The sequence below is a fragment of the Impatiens glandulifera genome, chromosome 2 (genome assembly GCF_907164915.1).
Source record: "Impatiens glandulifera chromosome 2, dImpGla2.1, whole genome shotgun sequence".
Lineage (NCBI taxonomy): Eukaryota > Viridiplantae > Streptophyta > Magnoliopsida > Ericales > Balsaminaceae > Impatiens > Impatiens glandulifera.
In genome coordinates this window covers 38,825,128-38,851,106 of record NC_061863.1, presented here as the reverse complement: position 1 = coordinate 38,851,106, position 25,979 = coordinate 38,825,128, and the positions used below count along the sequence as shown (strand labels likewise).

Below are 25,979 nucleotides of genomic sequence, written 5' to 3'. Positions count from 1 at the left end.
TAACCGATGAGTTGGCACGGTTAGAATCGGAACCCGCTCACCAAGAAGCGTCACTCTTCTCCAGATCTCATCATGAGGATGAGGGCGGTCCGAATCCGAACGAGGTCGAGGATATCTCCCCTCCACCGGAACCCACGATCAACAACACTGAAATCGAAACGGGCACACCGCTCACCAATCAACATGAATCTCCGCAAACCAACACAGGATCGGTGCCTGCTATAATAGAAGATAAGGTCAAGGACATAATCGAGGAATTTGTCAATGACGCCATCATGCCGTGGCAAATGAAAATAAAGGAAACCGCGACAAAATCTATCCGATTAATTGAGTCTACCGATGAAAAGCTGGACTCCGCGGTTAAACGACTTACGGCCGTTGAGGAACACTACGGTTTTACCGATCTTTTGTTCGGCGCCACGACTGAAAGAACTGCAAAGTTGGAAACCGGTCTTGCTCAAACCAACCAGCAGGTCGGTTTAATAGATCTACACCTAATAACAACAGATCAAAGGCTGACAACTGTTGAGGGGGGTCTGTCTCAATCCGTTGTCCAGGCCGGGTCCATACTTGAAAGAATGACAACGCTTGAAGAGAAGCATGCCAAAACCGAAGCCGAGCTAAAGGCGGTCTCCGAACAGCTGGCGGAGATGGTAGTGGCAAAGCTGGCAGCCGACGAAGCGCTTGAAAAGGCGAATGAAATCGCGGCTCAGAAGATTCAAGATGCCAAGGACGAGCGAGTACGGCTTCAAAAGGAAATGGAGAAAGCGGATGCAAACCTGGCCCAACATGTCCAAAGAGTAGAAGATGCTGCACCGGCCCAAGCAGTTCAGAAAAATGAAGAGGCAGCTCGGCTACTCGACCAACATCTAGCATTCGAAGAGATAACCAATGCACATAAGAAATCGAAGACGGCTGCTCCATCAACTGGACCGATCACCAGAAAGAGAACGGCATCTTCCAAGAGGGCAGCGGTTACAAGGCTATTGGACAACGTTGCTGAACCGGCTACTGCTCTTTCAATCAACCCGGTTTCACAAGAAGATGAAGAACTCGAGGAAGAAACTGTACCGCCGCTCAAAAGAACCAGGGTCTCGAAGCGATTCCACTCAGATCGGTTCCTTCACCGGTCTCACCATTCACCGGGACCTCGGGCGGTCAGGGATCCTCCTCCAGAGTTGGCGTCGATCCCTGCAATCCGGGAAAGGGAATAATAGTTGAATATCTAAGGGAAAAACTTATGCCTAGGAAGAGGGGATAGAAGTTTTTACTTATATTGCTTATGTTCATTTCAGTAAACTTTTATATATATTAAGTATTTTTGGAAACCGGCCTACAATTTAATTCTTACATGGTTTTGAATATTTTAAATAAAATAATCAAAAATGGAGAAATTGATAAGATAAAATTATTTTTTCCTTTTTTTCTTCAAAATTTTTCTCAAATTTTTCCAAAATTTTTCGAAAAATTCTTCTAAGTCATTTTCCAAAAATCCGGTCAAATAAACTTTTAAAACAACCGGCCTACAATTTAATTTAAAACTAGATTTGAATATTTTAAATAAAATAATTAAAAAGGGAGAAATTGTTAGATAAAATTAGACCGGCTAAATAGAACTTAACAAAAACAAACTTCCTGTGCAGGAACGGTTAAAGAATCCAAACGGTTAAAGAACCAGAACCGGTCAAGCAATCCAACCGGCCAAGAATCCAACCAGTTAGGAAAACAAGACCGGTTAGAAGACAAGGCAAAAGATGTAACCAAAACCGGAAGTCATCCGGTTAACTTGAAGCTATGAAAAACCTGAAGTCATCCGGTTAACCCAAACAATCGGTAGACATACTAAACCGAAATGCATCAATCCAGAAAACCGATGAAGAAGCTAGTTAGAGAAAGAAGCCAAGAACATCAAACTAAGTACAATCTACAAATCGGTGCAAATAGACACTTTGAGTATCTGCGGAAGATGATACCAAAGGAACAGACTATAACATTGCCATATCCATACAAGTCTGAGGATATTCTGCAGGCTGTAGAAGACCGCCTGAAGAGATCTTTCCATTCTGGGATAAGTCGGAGGCGCAACCTTCCAAGTGCAGACAACTGTCCAACCGACAGTTGCTACATTAAGTAAAAGACAAACCTAGCCGGTTTGACCTACGCATTGGAAGCTTAAACCGCCAGGTCTGAATCACTGAACCTCTGCTCAACCAATCAGATTCAAGGAGAAGAAATGTGACCGTTGACACATTTCACCTATAAAAGAAGCTGAAGAGGAGTAAATGCAGAACCAGTTCTACCAGCTACAAGCTCTAAGAATTATTAATTACAAGCTTATCTCTCTACAAGATTCAAGGTTTTAAGTGTGCATTTGAAGTAAGATTATAATTTCGGTAAAAATTGTACGAGTGTTTATCGAGCAGCAAATAAGTCTCGATCGGATTGTGTTTGTGTATTCCTTAGTGAATATCCTTCTCGCGGTTTCGAGAAGAAGGGGTGGCGTAGGAGTTTTATCTCCGAACATCCATAAAAACCTGTCTTGTTATTTACTTTCTGTCGGGTTTACATTCTAACCGATTTATACTAACTGACTCATACCGCCCTAACCGATTAAACATTACCTAAACCGATTTACTGAATCTCAAACCGACCCACTAAACTCCAAACCGACTCTATCCAAATCCGACTTCATTCATCCCGTGTGCGTGTTGCTTCAGTCTGAAATAAACCACTTCCGCACTTGAACTCGGTTCAAGGGTTTGTGACAGCCTGTGTAGTATTGAAACTCGGTGTTAATCTCTAACCGGATTAAACACCAAACCGTTGAGTGAAGAGTACTAACCGGCCAAACCCCGGTTCCCCAGCCGCGATCTAGATCCTAATATATATATATATGTTAGGTTTTGAAAAGGTTTTCAATCAAAAGGTTATACATCTAACATTAAATCATAATCTTCTTAAGACATATCGTTCAAACGGCTTATTAATCGCTTTTGGCTCAAGAAAATCCAGATTTAAATCAAGAACTATTATTTTTGACCTAAGGCCTTTCAAATGGCTAATTCATGAGCCGATTTTGATTAAAACAGTTTTTTTTTATCAAAGATCCTTGTTTAATTTTTTTGTTTATTTTTTTGTTTTACTTTATTTATTTACATGGTTATGTTACTTACATATTTACATTGTTATGATGCAAAAATTAAAACCCAAACACAAATGAATTAAAACATACCAACATTATGAAATGAAAAAGCAAAGAAACGTGTTATATTGATTGCAAAAGACAAAAATAAGGGTGAAGATCAAGAACTTACAAATGTTCTTAATTTCGATGAAGTGAATCTTTAGATCTTAAGCAAGACTTGTGACCGATTTTACAAGAATCGGTGCTTACTTTAGAGATTCGGTTTTGATAGCCTAAGGGAAATTAGGAATAAAAAAGGTGACATAATTGTGCAAGTGCACAAGTGTGTATTTATAGGGAATTCACAAGGGAAACCTAGGTCTAAGGCCCATTTAACACATTTGACGGTTGAAATGAATTTCCATTTTGAACATGTACAAATGTTTAAAAATGGACCAATCTCCACTTGACATGTCACTAATGTCAAGTGGTATCCATTAGGATTTAAGATTTTAAATAAAATGATGTAATACTTGATCATTTTAATTTTTAATTAAAAAAATGACCAAGTCTTCCCACTCCCTTTTCAACTCATACCCTTTCTCTTTTGATTTTGCCCCCAACCGTTCTTCTCCAAAATTGCACGTCGAATCCCTCTCTTTCCCTTTTAATTTGTCACCTTTTGATGTGTCACCAATGGTTCTCCAAAATCCTAATTAATAATAAAATGAAAACAAAATAATTATTCATTTTTTAAAATAAATAATCATATTTAATCATAATCTAAATCAAAAATAACAAACAAAATAATCTAATCTAATTAAATGAAAACAAACAATTAAACTTAAATATAATTATTTAAAGAAAACAAAATAACAAATTTTAACAAAATGAAAATTTGAAAATTTTGTTAATAGAAAGTTAAAAAAAATGTTTTCATGTAAAATTTAATTATCTTGTTTATCCTATGTTGAAGGTGATTTAATTAATTAAAACTCTTTTACCTAATATTTTATTTAACCAAAAGATTCAACTAAACAAATTATCCAACATTTATTAATCGTAATAAAATAAATGTTTTCCTCTTTAAAATTTTATTTTATTATTGAAGGTTATATTAAATGATAAAAAAATCTTAAATATATTAAGCATGATAAAACTTTTGTGTTAACTTTATTGAAATTCAAAATCAATGGTTTTTAAGAATTTAATTATTTTAAAAATGGTTGTTTATAAACTATAAAAATTTGGAGTGAAAAATGAGTGTATACAAATAATAAGAACATTATATAACAAATTCAAAGTTATACTAACATTCTCATTTGGTGCTAACTCTATCTTCATGACTCTACCTGATGTAAAGACATTGTGAATTTGCTTAAGGATCTCGAGATGCGTTAATAACTCCTTCTGCTTTATAGTTTATATTTAAACATTTTTTTATTGTAATGAATTCCTTAAAAACAGATAATTCTACCAATATAATTGGTATGACTTTATTAATATCCGTCAATGTACTAATAATCTATCTATTCAAATTTATTATTTTAACAATTCTTAATAGAATTCATAGTCAACTATTTTCAAAACAATGTATATCATAAAAGATAAGTGCAAATAGTTCAAACACAAATTTGAGCATTACTATATATTTGTATATAACTCTTTTTTAACATGAACTTGGGAAAACGATTTAACAGTTAACAAATCGTAATCTATCTATGCTTGCTACTCTATTTAATACTAATAAATTTGGGGAAAAGATTTACAACATTCTAATAAATTCATGATAGCAAAACTATAATAAGTCTTTATTTATATATTTATTTATTTATTGTAAAGGAAGAATCTCCTCTCTTTTGAAATTTTTGGGCATTGGACACTCCTACAATTTTATCTATTTTTTAAAAATCAAATTAAAAATCTCCTTTTGAAAGAAAAAGTATTGAAAATGGTGTTGAGCAAAAGAAGGAGAAGCAAAAAAATGGAAATACCTCAAATTAAAGGCATGGATTGAAAAGTACAATACAAAAAAACTAAAGATGTAACATAGAAAGATGCAAAACAAAATAATGCAATTTAAGGTTGTTGAGAAGGTCTAGAATATCTCTAGGCCACCACGAAACCTAATTCAATCTCGGAGATTTGCTTTTGAAAGCTATACATTGTTTACTAGATGGTTCACCATATTGTTTACTACTAGATGGTTCACCATACAATAATCATAGTTCATTTTTTTACTAGAGATTTCATTTGGTCCAGAACTCCTGAAATATTGGAATTGATGGACGATAATATACAACAAAATATGAAAATTTCAATTTTACGTGGAAAATACAAAATCTACAAAAATGGGGATAATTCCATCAAAATAATCACACTTTAAAATTTCACATATATCTTTTGAGGCTTTTCACCATTTTTAATGTAACATATGGTAAGTAATAAGCCATAATCAACAAGTCAATATTATGATATCAAATATAGTTTTCATGTCAATTTTTAAAACTTGAACTGATATGATTGAACATCTCAACCAGAGCCGTTATGAAAAATTGTGATAACAAATAAATAATAGAATGCTGATTTCGTAAAACTCTGGTCACCATATAGTCATCCTTCTAGAAGTGAAAGGAAGCCAATTACAGAATCTTCCTTAAACTTAAATCAAATTAAAATTTAAACTTGAAGTATATGCCAATGGCTGATTTTAAATTATAATTATGTGAATAGAGCAAGTGTTTATTTTTAAATGAAAAAAAAATATGAGTTATAAGAGATTAGAAAAATAAACTTGATAATTATTTGCATGTTTAAAGAGATATTAGTCATTTAATTAATTACTAGTGTCTGTGTTCTAAATATTAGATAGCCTTCCAGTTCAAGCTTTTTCTTGCTTTAAATCAAATAAACATATATATATATATATATATATATATATATATGTTTTTAAGGAAAACAATATCCACAAGGAATCTAATAGTTCATTCAGACGGCACGAAACCTAACTAATTAAATAAATAAATACTATTAATATATTTTAAAATAGTTTAATATTAGTTTTGAGCAATATTTTCGTAATAAATGTCATTGTGAGCTCATTATAAACATTTTTTAAAAAAGAAAAGAGAAAAAATGTTTTTTTTATTTTTTATTTTTTATTTTTTTTTGTTTGAATAGGTTATTGTCTAAAAATTTTCTTAAGTTGAGTTTAAGCTAGTTCAAATTTCTTAAATTCAAAAAGAAAATAAAAATTAAATATAATAATGATTCTAAAATAATTTATTAATATTTTTTCATCTAAATCTATACATAATTTCATCAATTGTTTATGAAAAGAACCCAAAATATTATCTAACTAATTTTTTCAAAAACTTACAATAATATCCTTATACCAAGATACATTTTAACCAATATAATATCATTAATGATTAAAAATATATATATTACATTATTATCACTCTTTTTTTTTTTTTTCTATGTGTGAGGTTCGATAACAGAGATTCCAAGTCGAATCTTTGACAATTTATTCTAGAAAAACAATAACATTATGACAATATATATACTGTAACGATGACAAATTGTTGATTTCTCCCCTCACAAGAAACAAATTTTGTGCGATAAATATTTCAAGACAAGACAAGACTTGAACTATTAACGATAAAGTGATTTTTAAAAGATTAAAAATTATCAGTTCAATTTCACTTAAAAAGATTGTTCGCATGATGTACCTTTCAACACTTATAAAACGAAAATAAAAAAGTGCAAGTGGTGGTTGATTAAAAAGTTAAGTTTTGTATTAGTGAATTATATAAAAAAAAATATATATATATATATATATATATTTGGACTTATTTGTGGGTGAGATAGATTATTAAAAGAGTTGCACCAACCATTAACATTGAATTTAGATAAAATTCAACAATATCACAAGAAATAGACAAAACAAAAATATGAAATTGAATGTTTAGCAATTCATTGTAGGAAAACAACATCAATATACATAAAAAGAACCATCCTAAAAAACCACCCCATGTGAGTAAAATACCTTGCATTTAATTGTCGGATTCATTCCCCCAACAAACAAATGATAAATAAGACAAGACAAGAAGGTGGTTGATTAAAAAGTTGTAAACTTTGCATTAATGAATTATATACCAATATTTTTATTTGGAATTATTTATGGTATATTTGACAAATATATGTGAATAGATTCAATCAAACAAGTACTTAATAGAATGGAATGGTGTAAATTTACAGGGCAAGAGATTGTGAGGGGAGAAGGAAGAGAAGGGAGAGGGGGATCCAACCCAAATAACTGTCTATTTGTAAAGAATTGGGGGCAACAGAAAAGGAGGAAAAAAGCAAAAAGATTTGAAATTTCTCGAGAAAATTCCCAAATACTAGTTGCCGTGGGTATTCTCTTCACTGATTCCCCACAGGGAGGGGTGGGGTCAGAGGATCATCGATCATTCTTTTCTCCTACGCCTCCTTTATCTACACTGTATCATTTCCTAATACCTACGTGAATCAAATAAGCTACCAACCCTCTAAACCTTGTGTCAAAGATTCAAGAACGTCTCTCATGGGTTCTGATTTACAGTGAGAAATCTGAAGATTTTTCAGAATCCATAGAGAGTCGTTCTCTGGTATTGTATGACTTATTTCTGAAATGGGTATATCAAACAGAATGGAGGGTTGGCTTTACCTCATTCGTCTTAATCGATTGGGGCTTCAATACTCACGTAAAAGGTACTTCATCCTTGAAAAAAGTTGTCTCAAGAACTTCAAATCAAAACCCAAGATCAATGCGCAGGTATAGATTCATTCATATATTCTGCTTCATTCAAACAATGATTTTACGTATGTGCATGTATCTAATTTTGTCAAAATTACATTTGCATGCATTTGTTTTGTATGCTTGTTTCAAACCGATTCGTGCTCCATAATTATTGGGTTATCTTTTCCTTTTCTGGCCTTTGAATTTTAAATAAAATTATTGTTTCTAAAATGGGTTTTAGGGTCGTATTCTATTCGGAGATTTGTTTTTTGTGTTTGTTGTCTGCCCTCCATAAACTGTAATAGCTTGAAGCAACTCTCTGGTTTCAGAAAAGTAAAATTCAAAGGCATCATGCATTTGTTATCTGATCATAACTTTCATCCTTGAGGTTATTCAGCCTGTTGTCAAGGCTTTTGCCCACTTCCCTTATTTGTTCTCATCTTTCCCCTTTCATTTTACATTAGTTCTCTGTTATCATTGTAATAAGTCTCAATTCCGGACAATTATATCTATCCATACCTTATCACTTAAAAAAAACGAAGAAGGATTGTTCTGGTTACATTTCAGCTAATCTAGACCAATAAAAAAGAGGTTTGCCAGAGTTAGGAATCAAAATATAATCACTTTTAGAGGGGGGGAAATTAATTTCACCAAGATCTTCTTTATCTAGATGAAGGGAGAGTCCATATTTGATTGGATAGTGATGCAAGGTTGAAATTATCATTCAATAGTAGAAATTTTGGAGAAAGATTTAGGAAAACTTTAGTTGCAACTGTAATGCTTATAATAATTCCATTTAGGTTTTCCTTTTGTAGAAGCTACCAATTTCCTTTACCAGTTATTCCATATTGTTCTTTTAACTGTTTGAAAATGGCTTGAATGATTCAAAATTTGCTGCTTTAATGTCCAATCTTGAATCTTCAGGTGCCTTTAAGGTGTGCAGTAATTGATTCGTGCATTCGGGTTACAGACTGCGGAAGAGAGAGTTATCACAGAAAAGTATGTAGATGATGATTGTATATAACCGAAGCCAAGATTTTAATAATTTTAGGTTTATGTATCAGTAATTTGTTCTTGGAATTGTAGGTGCTCTTCATTTTTACATTGTATAATAACTCTGATCAGAATGACCAGCTCAAGGTGTGTTTAAAGTTCCTGTTAATCCCCTTTTTTTTAATTCTTCATAACTGGTTCCGTAAAGGGTTCATTTTTTACACTTTTACAGTTTGGAGCTACGAGTCCTGAAGAAGCGGCTAGGTGGATTCATTCTCTACAGAATGTAGCATTTACTGCAGAACAGAGTTCTGTGGCTTGTACTCCAATGCATGCACAGCCATTTAGGTATGTATCACATTGCAAAATACCAAACAGGCCAAGTAAATCAAAAGAAGTAAAGAAAGGCAAACATAAGACATTCTCCCAAAAATTTCACAATCAGCATTCCAATTATGTCAGTTCGATTGAGTCTTAAGAAAATAGACGTTGTCTTAATGTAATTGTCTTTACAGCTTGAAATTTACTCATTATGTCGCTAAAGGGTCAAAAGATTAGAGAAGAAATTGAAGTAATAATTTGTTTTTATTTTTATTTGTATGTTTACTGTGATGTTTAAGAGGATTCTTGTTATATATTGAAGTCCCTATAACTTTAGATAGTACTTACTACTCATCTAAGAAGAAAGATGAGTAGTGTTGATATTTACAAGATATAGATTTCTTTTTCTTTGTTCTGAATTCATATTTCTTCTATTTTTTGTTTATACCATATCTTTGACAGATTGAGCTTTTCAAAGAAGGCAATCCATCAAAACTGCTATCACAGGACACATTCCTCATTTGTAAATATGGACGCAATAACATCGGATGTCATTGCTCCTTCATCATGGAAAATATTTGGATGTGAAAATGGTAAGGATTGTTGTTATTTATTATTATTATCTTTTTTTTTCTCAAAAGGTTGCATGTGTGGACAGGATTAGTCGAAAAATAACCAGTTTTTGAATCTAAGGATGTCAATAAATACGTCTTGGTGAATATCCCTCATATAAATGACCTCCGACTTATCCGTATTTACTTTTAGCCCAGATTTCACATAATATAATTACAGATTTAATTAGGATATTATTACTTATGTTACACGTATCATATCCTATTAATAAATAATCTCTATTATGTAATGAATAACATAATCAATAATATAACTTCTCTTTAGTTTTCTACAGTTAGCTTGTGGTACTCAGGGGCTCATGTGTTTATCATTTTTGCAATAATGCAGGGCTGAGACTATTCACAGAAGCAAAGGATGTACATTCTAGCGGGGTGGTAAGTATGTTCAATCTTTGTCAAACAAACAATTGATTTCTTCTTGTTTTTTTAATCACTAAATTCACCTTGTAGAGTTGGGGTGAGAATCCAGCAATAATGGCAGTTGGCATAGTTCCCGGTTCTTCAGAGGCTGTATTTCAGACAATCATGTCTCTTGGTCCAGAAAGATTAGAGTAAAGCTCGCTGCAATCTTTAATATCTTTCAAATTCAATCACCTTAACATTTTATTTAATATGATTACTTCCTTCATGCTTACTTAAAAAGAGCTAATGGCTACATTATTGCAGATGGGATTTCTTTTTCCACAAAGGAAATGTGATTGAACGTCTTGATGGTCACACAGATATTGTTCATGTGATGTTGCACTGTGATTCTCTTCCATGGTCTCTACTTGAAACCATCCCTTTTCTGTATTAAATCAAATTTTTATGTATATATTTCTTCTATTGATATCTCAGTTCTCAGGGGAATGAGACAAAGAGATTTATTGTACCGTCGTTACTGGAGAAGAGAAGATGATGGCTCCTACGGTAATAATTGTTTTGCAAAAAGTACGAAAATGGTTAATTATCGACTGACTTACTCTGGTTGTCTCTTCTCAGTAATACTATACCATTCTGTTTACCATAAAAACTGCCCGCCACAGCCTGGCTATGTTCGCGCTACAGTTAAAAGTAATATATGGTTTATATCTGTTATTCAACTTTTTGTCTCTCATGCTGTTTATTGATGTTTATATGTGACAGTTTTTGTAAAGAAACTAGCTTTTGAGTATTTCAATTTCCCCTTCTCATGAATACTTCATTTTTTAAACTCAGTTTTAGTTAGCTAACTAGGAAATCTACCAATATATTATGGAAATTTAGTTGTTTTTTTCTGTCTTCTAAACTAATTTGAGTTGTACCACATTGAGCCTACTTAGAAACCAGTACAAAATCTCATTGCGTCAAAGTTAAAATTGAAAGTGATTTTCTTTTTATCTTCATTTGGTATAATATTTTTTATGGATCATGATCCAGATAATAGTGACTTTTATTGCTTCATTTGGTACAAATTATTTTCTACATGATCTAAATTATAGTGTAATGTTTTGCTTCATTTGGTATACTAATTTTATTTTGGGTCAAGATTAAATTTAAATCATTATAATTTTTAGCAAACATACGTAGATTCTTCTGTATAATGATCAACATGAAAAAATTGTTAACAAAATGTACTTTTACAGTTTGAATAACAACCTAGTTAATTCACATGAACAAGCTTTTGAAATCATTATTGTTTTATTCTGGCAAATAAAGTTTCCTAAAGTTACATAGATTAATATATTATTCCAAATGATCATTTCCTTGTTCCAATTTCAAATTTCCTTTTGTTATTATCATTTTCTGAGGGATCATATTTATTTTACCCTCATAATTGCAGGTGGAGGATATGTTATTTCTCCTGCAAATCAAGGAAAGGAGTCAGTGGTGAAACACATGCTTTCTATAGACTGGAGATTATGGAGGTCTTACATTCGTAAAGCCCCTGCTAGAGATGTAACGATTTCTATGCTTGGAAGAATTGCAGGTAACTCTGAATTCTTAAATGTGAGAGTCTAACCGTTTTTCACCTACTTGACACTATATGATATTTTTTTTTTCGTTTATCATGTTTTCTGCTTTTATGTACTTTTTGTAAATGTCTAGAAAAGGAGAAAGAGTCTAACTGCTATTTTTTCTAAGGCCAAGAGGTGATTTTACTGCTATTGTAGTATTATTAATAGAGAATCTTGTAGTCCAAAGTAAGTTTCAAAACAAAAGGTTGATTTTATAGGAGAAAATGGGCTTGTTTGATGTTGTTTATTTTGATCAAATCATTAACCAAAATCAAAATTGTCCTTATTTTATTCTGTATAACATTTTAAAATATTAAATAGTAGGAAATTTTTATCATTCAGACCCAAATAACTCAAATAAACAAACCACTTTTACTTCAAACTAGATATTTTCTAAATAAACCCAAACTAAACAACCTCAAAGTTTGATACTATGTAAAATATGATGGAACATGGAAATCTGATCAGATAGATTAATATATTATTCCAAATGACCATCTTCCAGATTTTTGTGAAAGTCTTCTCTTTGAGGGAAAGAATAAATAATTTGCTTAATTATGGCTATCAAACTATATACATAAATCCTTTGGCCAACTTCTTCATTTGGATCTTTACACCTGTTGATCAATTGTTCCTTTATAACAGCACTAAGGGAGTTGTTCAGAGCAAAAACAGGACTCTTCTCTTCTGGTTATTTGTCTTCAAAGCATGCAAGTGATAATGATTTGCCTCAACTTGAGAAGGAGGAAATTAAATCAGAAATTGAAAATGCTCAAAAGCTAATCAAAGTTGAGGAAGAGGATAGTTTTGAAGATGAACACAACAATGCTTGTGTTGCAACTTCAAGTCTTATGGGACTCCATGATATGGGTGATGAGTTCTTTGATGTTCCTGGACCCTCAGCTGATGAGAAACCAGAGAATGAATGGTCCTCCGATCTGAGTCCAGATCGACATTATCCGGTACACTTCTCACAACGAAATGAAGTTAGACTTTTTGTTATGAGATTTTTGTCACATTGACAAAAGTATAATAATAAATCTATTTGTCTAAAAATATGTGACCTGAAAACAAAATCTGTAGCACATTCTAAAATGTTTACAAACATTGTACACTAAAAAATTTCAATCGCACTTTTCATACCAAATACAAATAAAATCACTTTTCACTTTTGCAACTTTCAAAAGTGATTGTGACGGTAATTGTGACAAAATAATGTTTTTCAAAAAGGCCAATAGATATCATGATGAAGTGGTACACAATCCAAACACTTGTTTTAGTTTAGGAACTAGAATTATTAAGTAGTCCTTAAGAATCCAAATCCATGTCTGTCACTGATGTGTAGGACAAGCAGCAACCTCAACTATCATCGGCAACTGTTCTGGTGAAGAAGTGGCACGGTCTAGCTGGTAAGACCTTATGAAATGATTAAAAAATAATTAAAATCATGATATTTGGAATGGAAGAGAAATTTTTTTCAGATAAATCAATGGATAAGAGAATCTTGTGATACCCACCCAGGGTAGCTTTAAGTGGTAAAAGTCTTGAACTTAAGGGTTGAGATCTCAAGTTCGATTCTTACTTAAAACACCTTGATTAAAGTTGGAGGTCATGGTGGTGGGATATTATGCTAGCTTCCTTCATTGAATAAAGAACCATGGTCTTTTAAAATAAATAAAAGATGATCTTGTTAACATTTAATTTGTGTACCAGTCCAGAAGAAGGGGTATATGGAATTACAAGAGGCAAGTAGGGAAGAAAACAGGGCGTCTTTTTGTTATGGGACAACACTTGCAAAAGATGGGAGTTGTAATTCTCCTTGCAGTTGGACAACGGCAGATCCTTCATCGTTTCTCATACGTGGAAATAGTTATCTGCAGGACCGCCAAAAGGTTCTGCATCATCAATGCTATGACTTTTCCGTGAACATGAAATTTTTTTGTTCTTATTTCTGTTTCTGTATCCACATACAAAAATGTTTAGTAATTAAACTTAGTCATACACAAATTCTTAGAAATTAACTTAGAAATGCCCAAGAATAGCAGGATGAGAGGCCAAGACATTCATTCATTCATTCATATATTTGATTCTGGTTCTCCTTTTTCCAAATCTTTTGGTGATTCTTTCTTAGTGTTCCTTCAAAAAACCAATCTTTTTCACCAGGTGAAGGCTAAAGGCTGTATGATGCAAATAGTTGGGGCTGATTGGTTAAGATCTGACAAACGAGAAGACAACCTTGGTGGCCGTACTGGAGGCATTGTTCAGGTCTGGTTTTGCATAATCACACCTGTGGCTTTTGAAAAATCAGAAGGGAATTCTCCTCATTGTTTTTCCTTTTCTGGAATTGTGCAGAAATCTGCAGAGCAGGGAAAACCAGATTTTTTCTTGATTATCAACTTTCAGGTGATCCTTTGATGTTTGAAACAATGGCCCTGTTTGAAAACACTTATAATTTTGTTTTTCTATCCGGATCCAGAGGAAACACAATAAACTTATGAATGTGTCTCTGAATTAATTTAGTTTCCAAATGTATTTGGATTAGATCCAGAGATAAAAGCAAAAATAATCTTATAAGACATTGATCTCACACAAATCCACAAGAGAAATACAGAATTGACCTTGAATGTTCTTGATATCATCAGGTTCCAGGAGCAACTTCTCACAATTTGGCACTATATTTCATGATAAAAACACCCCTTGAAGAGATCCCTTTACTGGAGCAGTTTGTCAATGGGGACGATGCCTACCGAGCCTCGAGGTTTAAGTTGATACCTTACATTTCTGAGGTCAGTAACTTGCTTAGTAACAACAAAAGTTTTTTATTTTTACTTTATTTATTTTCTTCTGTAATGTGATGGGAATTTCTGGCAATTCTTTAGGGCTCCTGGATAGTAAAGCAAAGTGTGGGGAAGAAAGCTTGTTTGGTGGGTCAAGCACTCAAAGTAAACTTCATTCGCGGCAAGAACTACTTGGAGGTATATATATTCAACAGTTGGATTAGTTGCTGATCGAAAAAAATTGAAAAGAAAGGAAACTGTTGGATCTGTAGAGAAAATATAATAATGAATCATTGCACAAACTTTTTTCAGCTTGATATCGATGCTGGATCATCAACAGTGGCGAGGGGCGTTGTCAATCTTGTACTTGGTTACTTGAATAACCTTGTTATTGAATTGGCATTTTTGATACAGGTATTAATACTTATTCATGCTATTATAATTGTTGATTTTGAACTCAAATTCCATTTATAAAAAGTTCCTTTGTAAACTAGTGGTAAAAACTTGTAAATTTTGCAGGCCAATACACAAGATGAGTTGCCAGAAGCTCTTCTTGGAGCATGCCGGCTTAATCATCTGAACATTTCTAAAGCTGTCTTGGCAGAGAAATGATAAAAAAAAAAAAAAAAAACCTTCCCCGAGAAGGGTTAAATATATATCAATGGTTTAGAGAAAGTGATGGCGGTCAAGACCATAAGCCAATTGTGGAAGTAGGGAAATAGGTTTGGGTGCTCAGTGTTAATTGATTCAATTGTAAAAAGAAGTTGTCATTTTCAGAAAGGTGTTGAGTCTTCAATCAATTGTGGTGAGTTACGAGTTATTTATCAATAGAAAAAACAAGAAAACCTTCACATTAGAGTAAGGATGTCAAATTAGAGTAATATGTACATTTTGATGATGATTTATTGTGGTAGAAGTTTTTCCTATAGTATTCAAGGTGATTTGTTCCTAAATGGTTTCCTGCTTTCTTTTTCACTTATTTTTGTTATGAACAAAGAATATATATGGGGTTGTATGGCAATATTGGTGAATGATAATGAGGCACAGAGTTAGCACGTCGCTGTGAATGGGTCGGGATGATCATCTCATCACAAATCAAGCCCAAAAAGTCACATTTTAAGGCATACAACCCATTACAAATAAGAGAAATGATACATATCACGATTCTGAAATCGCGACTCGGACAGCGAAGGGACCTCGCTGTTATACAAAAGGGACTTCGTCGACTCAGGGTCCTTTTTGTATAATAGTCAGGTCATTTTTGTATAATAGTCAGGTCCTTCTTTTATAACAGCGAGGTCCCTTCGCTGTGCGAGTCTCGATTTTCAGAGTCGTGATATATATCATTTCTCAACAAATAAATCCTAAATTTGTTTTTGCCGAGATTTGATACTATTTGTTCAAGGGGTGGTGGTAGTGATCACAAGGGTTATTTATCCGTCTGGTAGTGGAGTATCCATCTTCAATTTACTAACCGATCCCAAACTCGACGGGTATTTCTATTTGTATCACATCCCCGATTTGTAGGGTACACGATCCCCGATGAGTATCCTATTATCCGATTAAAATATAATTTTTTTTTATTTTTTTTTAAATATACTAAATATTAAAATTACAAATAAAAATATTAATAATAAAAATATTAATAAGTTAGGTTATAAAAGTTGAAAAATATAAAATTTTATTGTTATTAATATTGGAGTTCAATCAAAACTAGAAAGAATGTTAAAGTGTATAGAAAGATGGTTGAACTTGAAAAATAAAAAGTAAAGAGTGAGTAGAAATAAAACATTTTGTTATTAAATAAAGTAAAGATTAAGAGTTATGGGGAAGATAAATTAAAATAATGTTAGAGTGAAGTATGAGTAACCTAAATAATATATTTATTGTAAATTTGTAATACGATTTGTAATTTGAAAAATCATTTAAACTTTATAACATAAATAAATATATATATATATATATATTAATATTAATATTTCGGGTTTAGGTTTCGCGCGCCCTCCATCCCCGACCCCGAACATGATCAAGTAATCTTTTTTACTCCTCATCTCCGTCCCCGACCCCAAACCCAACCATCGGATACCCATATGTATCGAATATATGAGCACCCATTGATATCTTTAATCAGATGAGATGATTTAGTCTTCAGATTTTATATTATTTGTAATTTCTCATTAGTGAAATTCACTGAAGAATATACTAGTAATCTCTAAAAGAATTGAACTAATTATTTAGTATCTATCTCAATAATTATTTCAAGTACTTATTAGTCTAATCTTTTATCCTTTTGTCCCTTTTGGATGAAAATGATGAAATTCAGGTCTGAATGTACGAAGACAGCATATGAAAATGATGAAATTCAATCTTTAAATTGACTTAGAACTCAATGCAATGCATAATTTGATTGTAATTAGACTTTTTATTATAGTTAAGTTTTATCAACTTGAACTAACAGTTATTTGAAATATTGTTAATAATAATAATAATAATAATAATAAAAATAGAAGTTTTTTTTCTTTCTATTTTATAAAAGGAACAAATATTCACAAGACAAACTGTTTAACTTATATACAATTTATTATTACTGTTTTTATTTCTTAAATTAAATTTCAGTATTTGTATTATATAACAATGAATTTTCCAATCCAGCCAATTAAATTGATCAATAAAATAAAAATATAAGTTTTATTTCTTTTTCAAACATCATTTATTCTTACATTTTGGTTCTATCAATAAATAAATATATATATATATATATATATATATATATATATAATAATTAATTATTTTTAATTCAAATAAAAAATTACATATAAAAAAAATTAAATTATAAAATAATATAAATAAAAAATAAACAAATAAATAAAAATTTAAATATTAAATAATATAACAAATTTACAATAATTAAAATTCAAATAAGGTTTAACATTTTGTAATTTCTTTTTGGTAACTAGGAATAGCAATGGGGCGGTTTGAGACGGAGAATGCATTTACTGTTCTCGCACCGTTTTAATTTTGGGAATTTTTTTAATACCATTTTCGTCCCGTTCGTTTTTTTTTATTTCGGAGAATCCCGCAAGACACCGTTAATAATTATTTTTATTTAAAATAAAATAAAAATTATACAATAAAATTATATAAACAGAATTTTTAATATAATATATATTATAATGAGGAGTGATAGAGTAAGGGATTTAGTGAGGGAATTTGGAATGACGTGGCATCACCTGTTGGAAAATGTAAAAGTGGGAGGAAGGAGAGAAAAAAGAGAAATTATTTGATTTTTTTCAGCGAATAAGATTATGCCACGTCATTCCCTCACCTAATCATTTCTCTATTATAATATATTAAAATTTTATATTATTATAAAGAAATAACCTCATCGCTCTTATAAAATATAGTAAATAAATAAATATATTGATAATTTAATATATTTAATTATGTTTATGATGTTCGGGGCAGAAACGGAGAGAAATTGGGACGGGGCGGGTACACAAATATCATCATCGTCCCATCCCCATTCGGTTTTGGGGAAAAACCGTCCCAAACGGGATAATTCGGTTCGATTTTCACAAAAAGGTTTTAAATTGCCATCCTTATCGGTAACTATAAATATACATAAATAAGCAAACCAAACAAATTAATACGAGAAAGTAAACCAAACAAATGAATAAAACTGTTTCAGAAATTTAATGTAGTAGGAGAAATGCTTCTTGGTAAGCTACAGAAGCGCTTCCTCTGCACCTATGCTGCCGCCGCCGCAAACCAGAGCCGGCGTCAATGGCCGACGGTACTACAAGTAACCAAAACCAATTTCACGGAGGCTTTGCAACAGTTAGAAGATCATGTCCATTCATCTGATTTCATCTCCGTTTCACTCCGGAACACAGGTTCCTACTCTTCGTCTTGGCATCGTCTCCTTCCTATTGATACTTCCGACACCGCCTATTTCAAGGCCAAGTATGCCGCCGACAGGTTCCAGGTTCTTCAGTTTGCCGTTTGTCCCATCTCTGTTAGGTCTTCCAAGCTTATTTCTCACCCGTAAGTCATCTATCTCAGTAAATGTATACTTCATCTGGACTCTTCACATGAAACTTGAGAAACCCAGTAAATTGTATGGCCATCCATTGTAGATTGTTGTCCAAAACTGTTTTTTTCTAAACCATTAAGGTTGTCATGAAAAGTGGATGAATGATTGAAACCATTAAGGTTGTGAGGGATCTGAATTCTGAGGGTTTGTAGGGTTTGAGGATTTCATTACCAACATGGGTTTTGACAGGGCATTGAGTTTTTTCGCATCATACATGATCACTATCATATAGAAGAATTTCATCAAGTAGAATACATTTTAATCTGTATAAAACCCTCATTGATATGAAGTTATGCTTTTTTGTTCTTCTCTTCTTTGTAAAAAATGTATACCATTCTTAGTTCAATGTACTTTTATATAATTTACTATTTGTTGGTGCAGGTACAACTTCCATTTATTTCCTAGAGATGTGTTGAATTTAGGCATGCCATCATATACTTTTTCTTGTCAACCATCATACCTTACTCCAATGGCTCAAGAAGGATTCGATTTCAATGCCTGCATATACGATGGTGAGATTCTTGAGTTTGCTTCGAAACTAAAGCATATGGTTTTGTTGAATACAACATGGATTATTGATGCTTACATGTTAAACTAGTTGTATCCTTTCTCTAGCTCTTTTTTATACATTTTCCTAATTGCTTGTTTATCCTTATTCTTTGTGTTTTTAACCTATCCCCTTGTTGTTTTTTCTTTCTTTTAAATGGGGACTTAATTGGTAGGCATAACATATCTGTCTAGAGAACAAGAATCTCTCTCAAGAGAGAAGATAGGAAATCTGGTGCCCAGTGACTATATGGCAAACTCTATTTCTACCCCCTCAGTAGCCGATTCCATTTTCAGCGAAAGGATAAGATCACGAGTTAAAAATTGGAGAAAGGCATTCAATGATGATTCCTGCACAAAAAAGACTGAAGGTGAGAACATTGTTGCGGCACTTCCATTTAGTTAATTTATATACCATTTAGTGCATTACTGGTTTACTTTCTTGATAGTTGCAGAAGCTTTAATCAAATCACTGCAGAAGCTTATGTTAGGAAGTGGAGAATATAGCTCCAGACCCTGCTTGAGCATTGATGTCTGTAGTGACCGTCAAGTGCAGCTGATTTTAGAGGTAGAATCAGAAAATTTATACAATTATTTGATGTCTGTAGTGTCGGTCTTGCTTTATTAATTTTTTGTTTATGTTTTTGGGTTCTCCAGGTCTTGGGGGAATTCAATGATTTTGTACCAATGATAGTTCCAGCCAAAGGTGGAGGAGCCCAGGCAGTTCGGATTGTTTTAACTAGTTCTGAAGAAGACAAGATTCTTTTCGAGGCATGTGAGAAACTTTTATATTTTATGATGAAAAATGCATCATAATACAATTTAGAATTTTACTTAACAGAAAGAGCTACAAAGTCAGGAAAAGGAACAAAACAAGCATGTTCGTGGTTTTCGAGAGGTGATTGATTTGATTTCCACATCAGAGAAACCTATAATTGCCCACAACTCACTCAATGGTCTTCTTTCTCCTCATCTAAAGAAGCTAACCTTTTGTTATTATCTCAATGACTGGAGCTGGTGAACTGAGTTCACTAAAATAAATTTTGTTTTGATCTTGACTTGTGCAGATTTTTCATTCATATATTCAAAATTTATTGCTTCTTTGCCTCCAACATTTGATAAATTCAAGAGCTCGTTGCTCCTGAATTTTCCCTATGTAGTTGATGTTGGTCATCTTATGAAAGAAGTGAGGAGACACCTTTATACGACACCAGATATGGAAATCTCTCGTGGAGGTAGTAAATTATTATTATTTTTTTCCTACTATTATGGACACTAAGTTTCATACATTACAGGTGATGGAAAAACATTGGGATTGGGGAGTAATGCTGTAAGGATAGGCGAAATATTTGCAAAAATATGCTCTGTTATGAAGGTGAATCCGGAAAGTCTGGGAAAAAGTAAAGATGGCGGTCTGAAATCTTACGTGAACAACTTTGACAACAGAAGAACAGTCAGTGTGAAGGATTTAGTTTTCATATGGGGGTTCAAGAAGGGGACGTCAGCTCAATTGCTAAAGAAAATCCTCTGTAATAGCTCTTTCTCTTCCCATGATGAAGAAGCATTTTCTGACATCCGGTTATTGGACAAGAGCTGTGCAGTGGTTGCCTTTTCGAAACCTGGCTCTTCTGAATGCTTTCTAAAGGCCATGCATTCCTCGGGAGGATTATTAAGTGCGGCCTCTTATGGAACATATAGCAAGGCTTGTCAGATGGGGATGTGGGAAGTTGATTTAGCAGATGCTCTGGATAGAGCAGTGATGCTGGATGGCCACGATCTTTCTGGAACACATCTTGATGATCCATCGGAGATCATATGGGATGATGATCTGATGATTGACCTTGATGATCTTTAGAACAAAAAGGAAGAAATATCTTGGTTTTTGATTTTGTTCTGAAAATGAAATTAGCCTCTGTAAATTAGATACACTTAAATACTTCATTTCTGATTTCGATGATGCAAATCCATTGTTGGATTTGAGAAGTTGTAGTGCATCAATATTTATAATCTAATCAAGATTTTGTATAAGTTTTTCTTATAGTATTCAAGATGATTTTGTTCCTAAATGATTTATTGCTTTTTTCTTCACTTTTTTTTATTACAAACAAAGGAGATAGAATTATAGATGCGCATGAGAGGTTGTTGCATGGCAACATTGATGAATGATTTAGCATGACACTTTGAATTGGTTGTATGAGCTCGTATTTTCAAGACCATATAACATGACACAACTTAGTTGCTTTATATTTGCGTGTAGGATTGTCGGGTCGAGAGTTTGGTTAATTTGAATATTTATGTGAGAGTAATGAATACTTGGGTCGGATTGTGAGTTAACCCACCCATAAACTTAAAACAGTTAAAAATAAATTTAAAAATATTACTTATAGATTTCGAATTTGCAACCTAACAAAACAAGTACAACCCTTTAACCAACTAAGCTAACAACACTTTATATTTAAGATTCAACACCAAATTTGATTAACGCGAGACATTTTAACAATAAAAGTTTAAATTTTTAACTAATATATATATATATATATATATATATATAATGATGCTTAATTTTTAAAGTTTCCGGATTGCTGGGTCGAGAACTATGGTTAATTTGAATATTTATGTGAGAGTAAATGAATATTTTGGTCGAATTGTGAGTTGACCCGCCCATAAACTTAAAACGGTTAAAAATAAATTTAAAAATATTATTTGTAGGTTTCGAACTTGCAACCTAACAAAACAAATACAACCTTTAACCAAATGTGATTGAGATATGGTTTGTCGAGGGATAATAGACCGGTATCATTTGAAAGTGGTTAAAGAAATATGAATCAAATATTTAATTAACCAAAGTGTGAGGTCATGATGCTAATTATTAAAAAAATATGAATCAAATATTTGATTGATAAAGTCAAAGTGTAAAAGTCACGAAATGAGAGATTCATTCGGAAAAAATATGTGATGAAACATGTGAAAAAATAAGTTGTTTTATCGAAAATAATAAAATATGGAATGAGAGCGTTATATTTTTTATTTTAATAATTTTAAATATTGAATAAATATTATTATAATTTTTTTAATTTATTTTATTTTTATCTTTATTTGTGTGAAGAAAATTTTCCTAGTTTTATTAATGACTAGAGAAAATAGGAAGTTTGAAAAGTGTGCGTAGCTTTTTCCATTGGCTCATCGCACAATTTGTGTAACTTATTTTGAATTTATATAAAATTAAATAATTCAAAAGAAATAAAATTTATCTAGTTTAAAATAATAAATATATAAACTTTTAATATCTAATTGGCATCTTAAATCTTGTCATAGAAAATGTTGGGCCGATCCGAGGCCTTAAAAGGCCTATCATCTTAGTAAAAGGTCTAAAGTTAAGCAATAAAAGAGTCCAAATTAGCTAATTCGTCAAGTCCAAGTCAAACTATTGTTAAGGGCAAAGTCAAGATTGGATTTTAGATTGGCTTCTGGAATTAAGTGGTTTATTGAATAAATTTTAAAATTTTAAAATAAAAATGTTTATCAATATTATTTATAATACCATATTTTTTTAATTCTAGTTAAAATTTTATTATAATTTGATACCATCTTATAAGTAAAAAAATTTATTGTCATTCTTTTTCGTTTTTTAAAGATCCATTAAATATTAAAAAATAAAATTAGTTTAAACATAAAAAATAAAAATATAAGGATAGACCATAAAAAAAGAAAATACAAAAAGACAATAAGTTATATACAACAAAATTAATGTGCACAAATATTTTCGAGAAGGATGATGAGTTTCTCAACCAACTTCACAAAATTTTCAGAATGAATTACAAATAGTATAATAATATTATTATTCTGAATTATATGCATAGTCGAATTCTTTATTATCATTTCTATTTCTTTTTCGATAATTGTCATATTAATATTACCAAAACATTTCAATGTTTATAATGTTTGCAAATATTAGGTTTTATAGGTTCATGTGGACTTATTTAAAGTGTTTTGGTATTCACAATAAGGCTAGGTAATAATAATCTATAATAAAATAATATTTTATAATTTAATTTTTTTTGAATTGAGACATCTTAGTACATTTATTTGTTTCTTTTTCTTAGAGCCTAGGATTAAAATTATTTGAATAATCTAGAAAAAAGAAAAATAATTATGGTTGATAATTTTGAGAATTTGGTGAATATTTTTGATAATTTTTTTTTAAAGAATATTGATATATATAATAAAATAAAAGAATAATAATTTAAAATAGAGAATATTTTATTATTTTAAGTAATGAATTGAGTAATATATATATATATATATATATATATATATATATATATATATATATATATATATATATATATATATATATATATATATATATATATATATATATATATATATATATATATATATATATATATAATTATGCTTAATTTTAAAAGTGTTTGGATTGTCGGGTTGAGAGTTGTGGTTAATTTGGATATATATATGAGAATAAATAAAAACTTAGGTCGGATTGGGTTATTACATTTATTAGGATAAAATTAGAGTTGGATTGGTTCTTCCTCATGAATTTGCCAAACATCTTGACGAAGAGTGACATTGCGTCGTCGCTGATCTACTCAGCAGACTTTGCAACTGTAGCAGTAGATGACTCTTCGGCGGCCACCAGCGCTTTAGTGATGGTAGATGTAGACGGCTCCTCTCCGTTTCTTGAGTTTATTTCAAACTCGTAAGCTTTAAGATCATCGAAGAGGTCGTGCAACACCATTTTATTGAGGTCTTTTGATTCCCTCATGGCCATTGTCTTTATGTCCCATTCTGGGCTCTCACCACCTTGAAAACAACCTCTCGTATGTTTTTCCTCGAGTTGAGAGCTCAATGACAATGTTGCTGAACCGTTCGTCAAATTTAGTCATTGTTTCTCCAGGCCACATTTTGATGCTATCGAACTTTTGCATGGAAACCATAAGTTTGTTCACTTTAGTTTGATCGTTGTCTTCGCAAAGTTGTGTCAGCTTCTCCCATACCTCTTTGACCGTGGAGCATGCCTTTATTTTTTTGAACATGTTTTTGTCTAGCGTCTTGAATAGAATATCTTGGTTTCTCCTTCATCTCAAGAGCACCAACAGTTGTAACAGTGCTGATCGTTTGGATTTTTATTGGACGATCAGTGATGACGTACCACATATCGTCATTTAGAACAGTCAAATGAGCATGCATCCTGATCTTCCAATCATCATAACATTCCTTGGTGAACATTGGGATTTTGTTTAGGAGAGACATGATTTGGATGATTACTTTGCTTGAGAATAGAAACTCCTGCTCTGATACCAATTGTTAGGATCGAATACAACAACAAAAGAGGGGATTGAATGTTGTTAAGTTATACTTGACTTTCAATTCGGTTTTAATCATGTTAGAGATTTAAAACTCGTTTCTATTCTCTTGACAAATCTTCACAAGCTCTTGAAACAGATTCAAGTACGAAAACGTTTGCTAGATTTGAAGTAGTAAATGCAAGAAGGAAAGATGCAGAAAGTAAATGACACAAAGAGTTTTATGGATGTTCGGAGTTAAAACTCCTACGTCATCCCTTTTTCGGCTTCCAGAAGGATTTCACTAGAAGGATTTAGTTTGTATAACTTCTACACTAACCCAGTCAAAAACCCATGACTTAACAACTGCCTGTTCTGAACTCCTAGTAATCACTTTGTTGAACAGACAACTTCTGTTCAACAGACAACTTCTGTTCAACTTACAATATTGAATATGATCTCAGCTTATACAATGTATGCTTTTACAATGAGAGAGAGAGAGAGAGAGAGTAAGAGAATGAAGAACCTTCAAAACTTCTAGAACTTGTGTGAGCACGTGAACAAGAGAGATCATTGTTGTACTCTGAAGCTCTTTTATAATGAAGTAACGGTCGAATCTAATTCTTGGATTGTGAAATGACTAAGAAAGATTCGTCGTACCTCAAATCCAGATATTTGGGGATCCTCTGTACCGGAGCTATAGTGATCCGCTGTTTATAAGTTCAGGGATTTAATGTTATACTATGATGTCCTTTGATGTAGGCAACAGTCGAATCAAATATATAGATACGTATCGACTTTCTAATGTTTGAGCACTTGGTGATAGTTGTAATAAGCTGAGTAGAAAGCCTGCTTATAACGAACTATGTTGGATGTACTGATGAGTTGTGCAGATAAGTAGATCACTTCTTTAGATTGCTGCTAAAGCAAGACGTTTTCTCGCGCTTCCTTCAGCTTTAAGACATGTGCTCATCTTGAGACATCTACTCATCTTAAGACGTCTGCTCATCTTGAGACGTCTGCTCATCTTGAGACGTCTTCTCATCTTGAGACACCTGCTCATCTTGAGACGTTTACTCATCTTGAGATATTTGATCACGCTTCTTCTTAGCTCTTCTGTTGAGACGTTTGCATACGCTTCCTCATAGATCTGTTGTTGAGATGTCTGTCCAGACGTCTACCCGTGCTTCCTTAGTTTTACCTACGCAAACATTTATAGGACTTAGTTTTATTTAATCACATCATCAAAACTATGACGCATCATCAAAACTATGTCTTAATTAATTATTCTAAGTTCAATTAAAATGTTTCTCTTAAGTAATTGATTTCCTTCTAATCTTAATTCCCTCTTATTAATTCTTTAACTTAATCTAACAATTTTCCCTTTATCTAACACACTCTTTTACGCCGTATCCTAACAATTCATCTTCA

The 25,979-nt window shown here is 32.1% G+C and overlaps 2 protein-coding genes across 4 annotated transcripts; both read left to right on the top strand.

Annotated features, from left to right (window-relative positions):
- Nucleotides 1-7,455: 7,455 nt before the first annotated feature.
- Nucleotides 7,456-15,556, top strand: LOC124927684 (protein ENHANCED DISEASE RESISTANCE 2-like). Its single transcript, XM_047468139.1, has 20 exons — nt 7,456-7,940; nt 8,829-8,903; nt 8,991-9,044; nt 9,130-9,245; nt 9,681-9,811; nt 10,179-10,225; nt 10,301-10,401; nt 10,517-10,612; nt 10,695-10,759; nt 10,832-10,903; nt 11,652-11,798; nt 12,472-12,788; nt 13,172-13,235; nt 13,540-13,718; nt 13,990-14,091; nt 14,179-14,229; nt 14,469-14,612; nt 14,706-14,801; nt 14,916-15,017; nt 15,123-15,556. The coding sequence occupies exons 1-20, from the start codon at nt 7,797-7,799 to the stop codon at nt 15,213-15,215; spliced, it is 2,196 nt and encodes a 731-aa protein (XP_047324095.1). The 5' UTR covers nt 7,456-7,796; the 3' UTR covers nt 15,216-15,556.
- A 2,708-nt stretch (nt 15,557-18,264) lies between these two features.
- On the top strand, nt 18,265-21,267 carry LOC124925710 (poly(A)-specific ribonuclease PARN-like). 3 transcript variants are annotated; one of them, XM_047465787.1, is made up of 8 exons: nt 18,265-18,647; nt 19,078-19,208; nt 19,419-19,613; nt 19,698-19,810; nt 19,900-20,013; nt 20,084-20,198; nt 20,310-20,480; nt 20,538-21,267. In XM_047465787.1, exons 1-8 carry the CDS (start codon nt 18,313-18,315, stop codon nt 21,095-21,097), a joined length of 1,734 nt encoding a protein of 577 aa, XP_047321743.1. In that variant the 5' UTR covers nt 18,265-18,312; the 3' UTR covers nt 21,098-21,267. The 3 variants fall into 3 exon arrangements, with proteins under 3 accessions (XP_047321743.1, XP_047321742.1, XP_047321741.1); XM_047465786.1 differs by having other exon boundaries at nt 19,692-19,810; nt 20,310-20,477; XM_047465785.1 differs by having other exon boundaries at nt 19,692-19,810.
- The last annotated feature ends 4,712 nt before the right edge of the window (nt 21,268-25,979 follow it).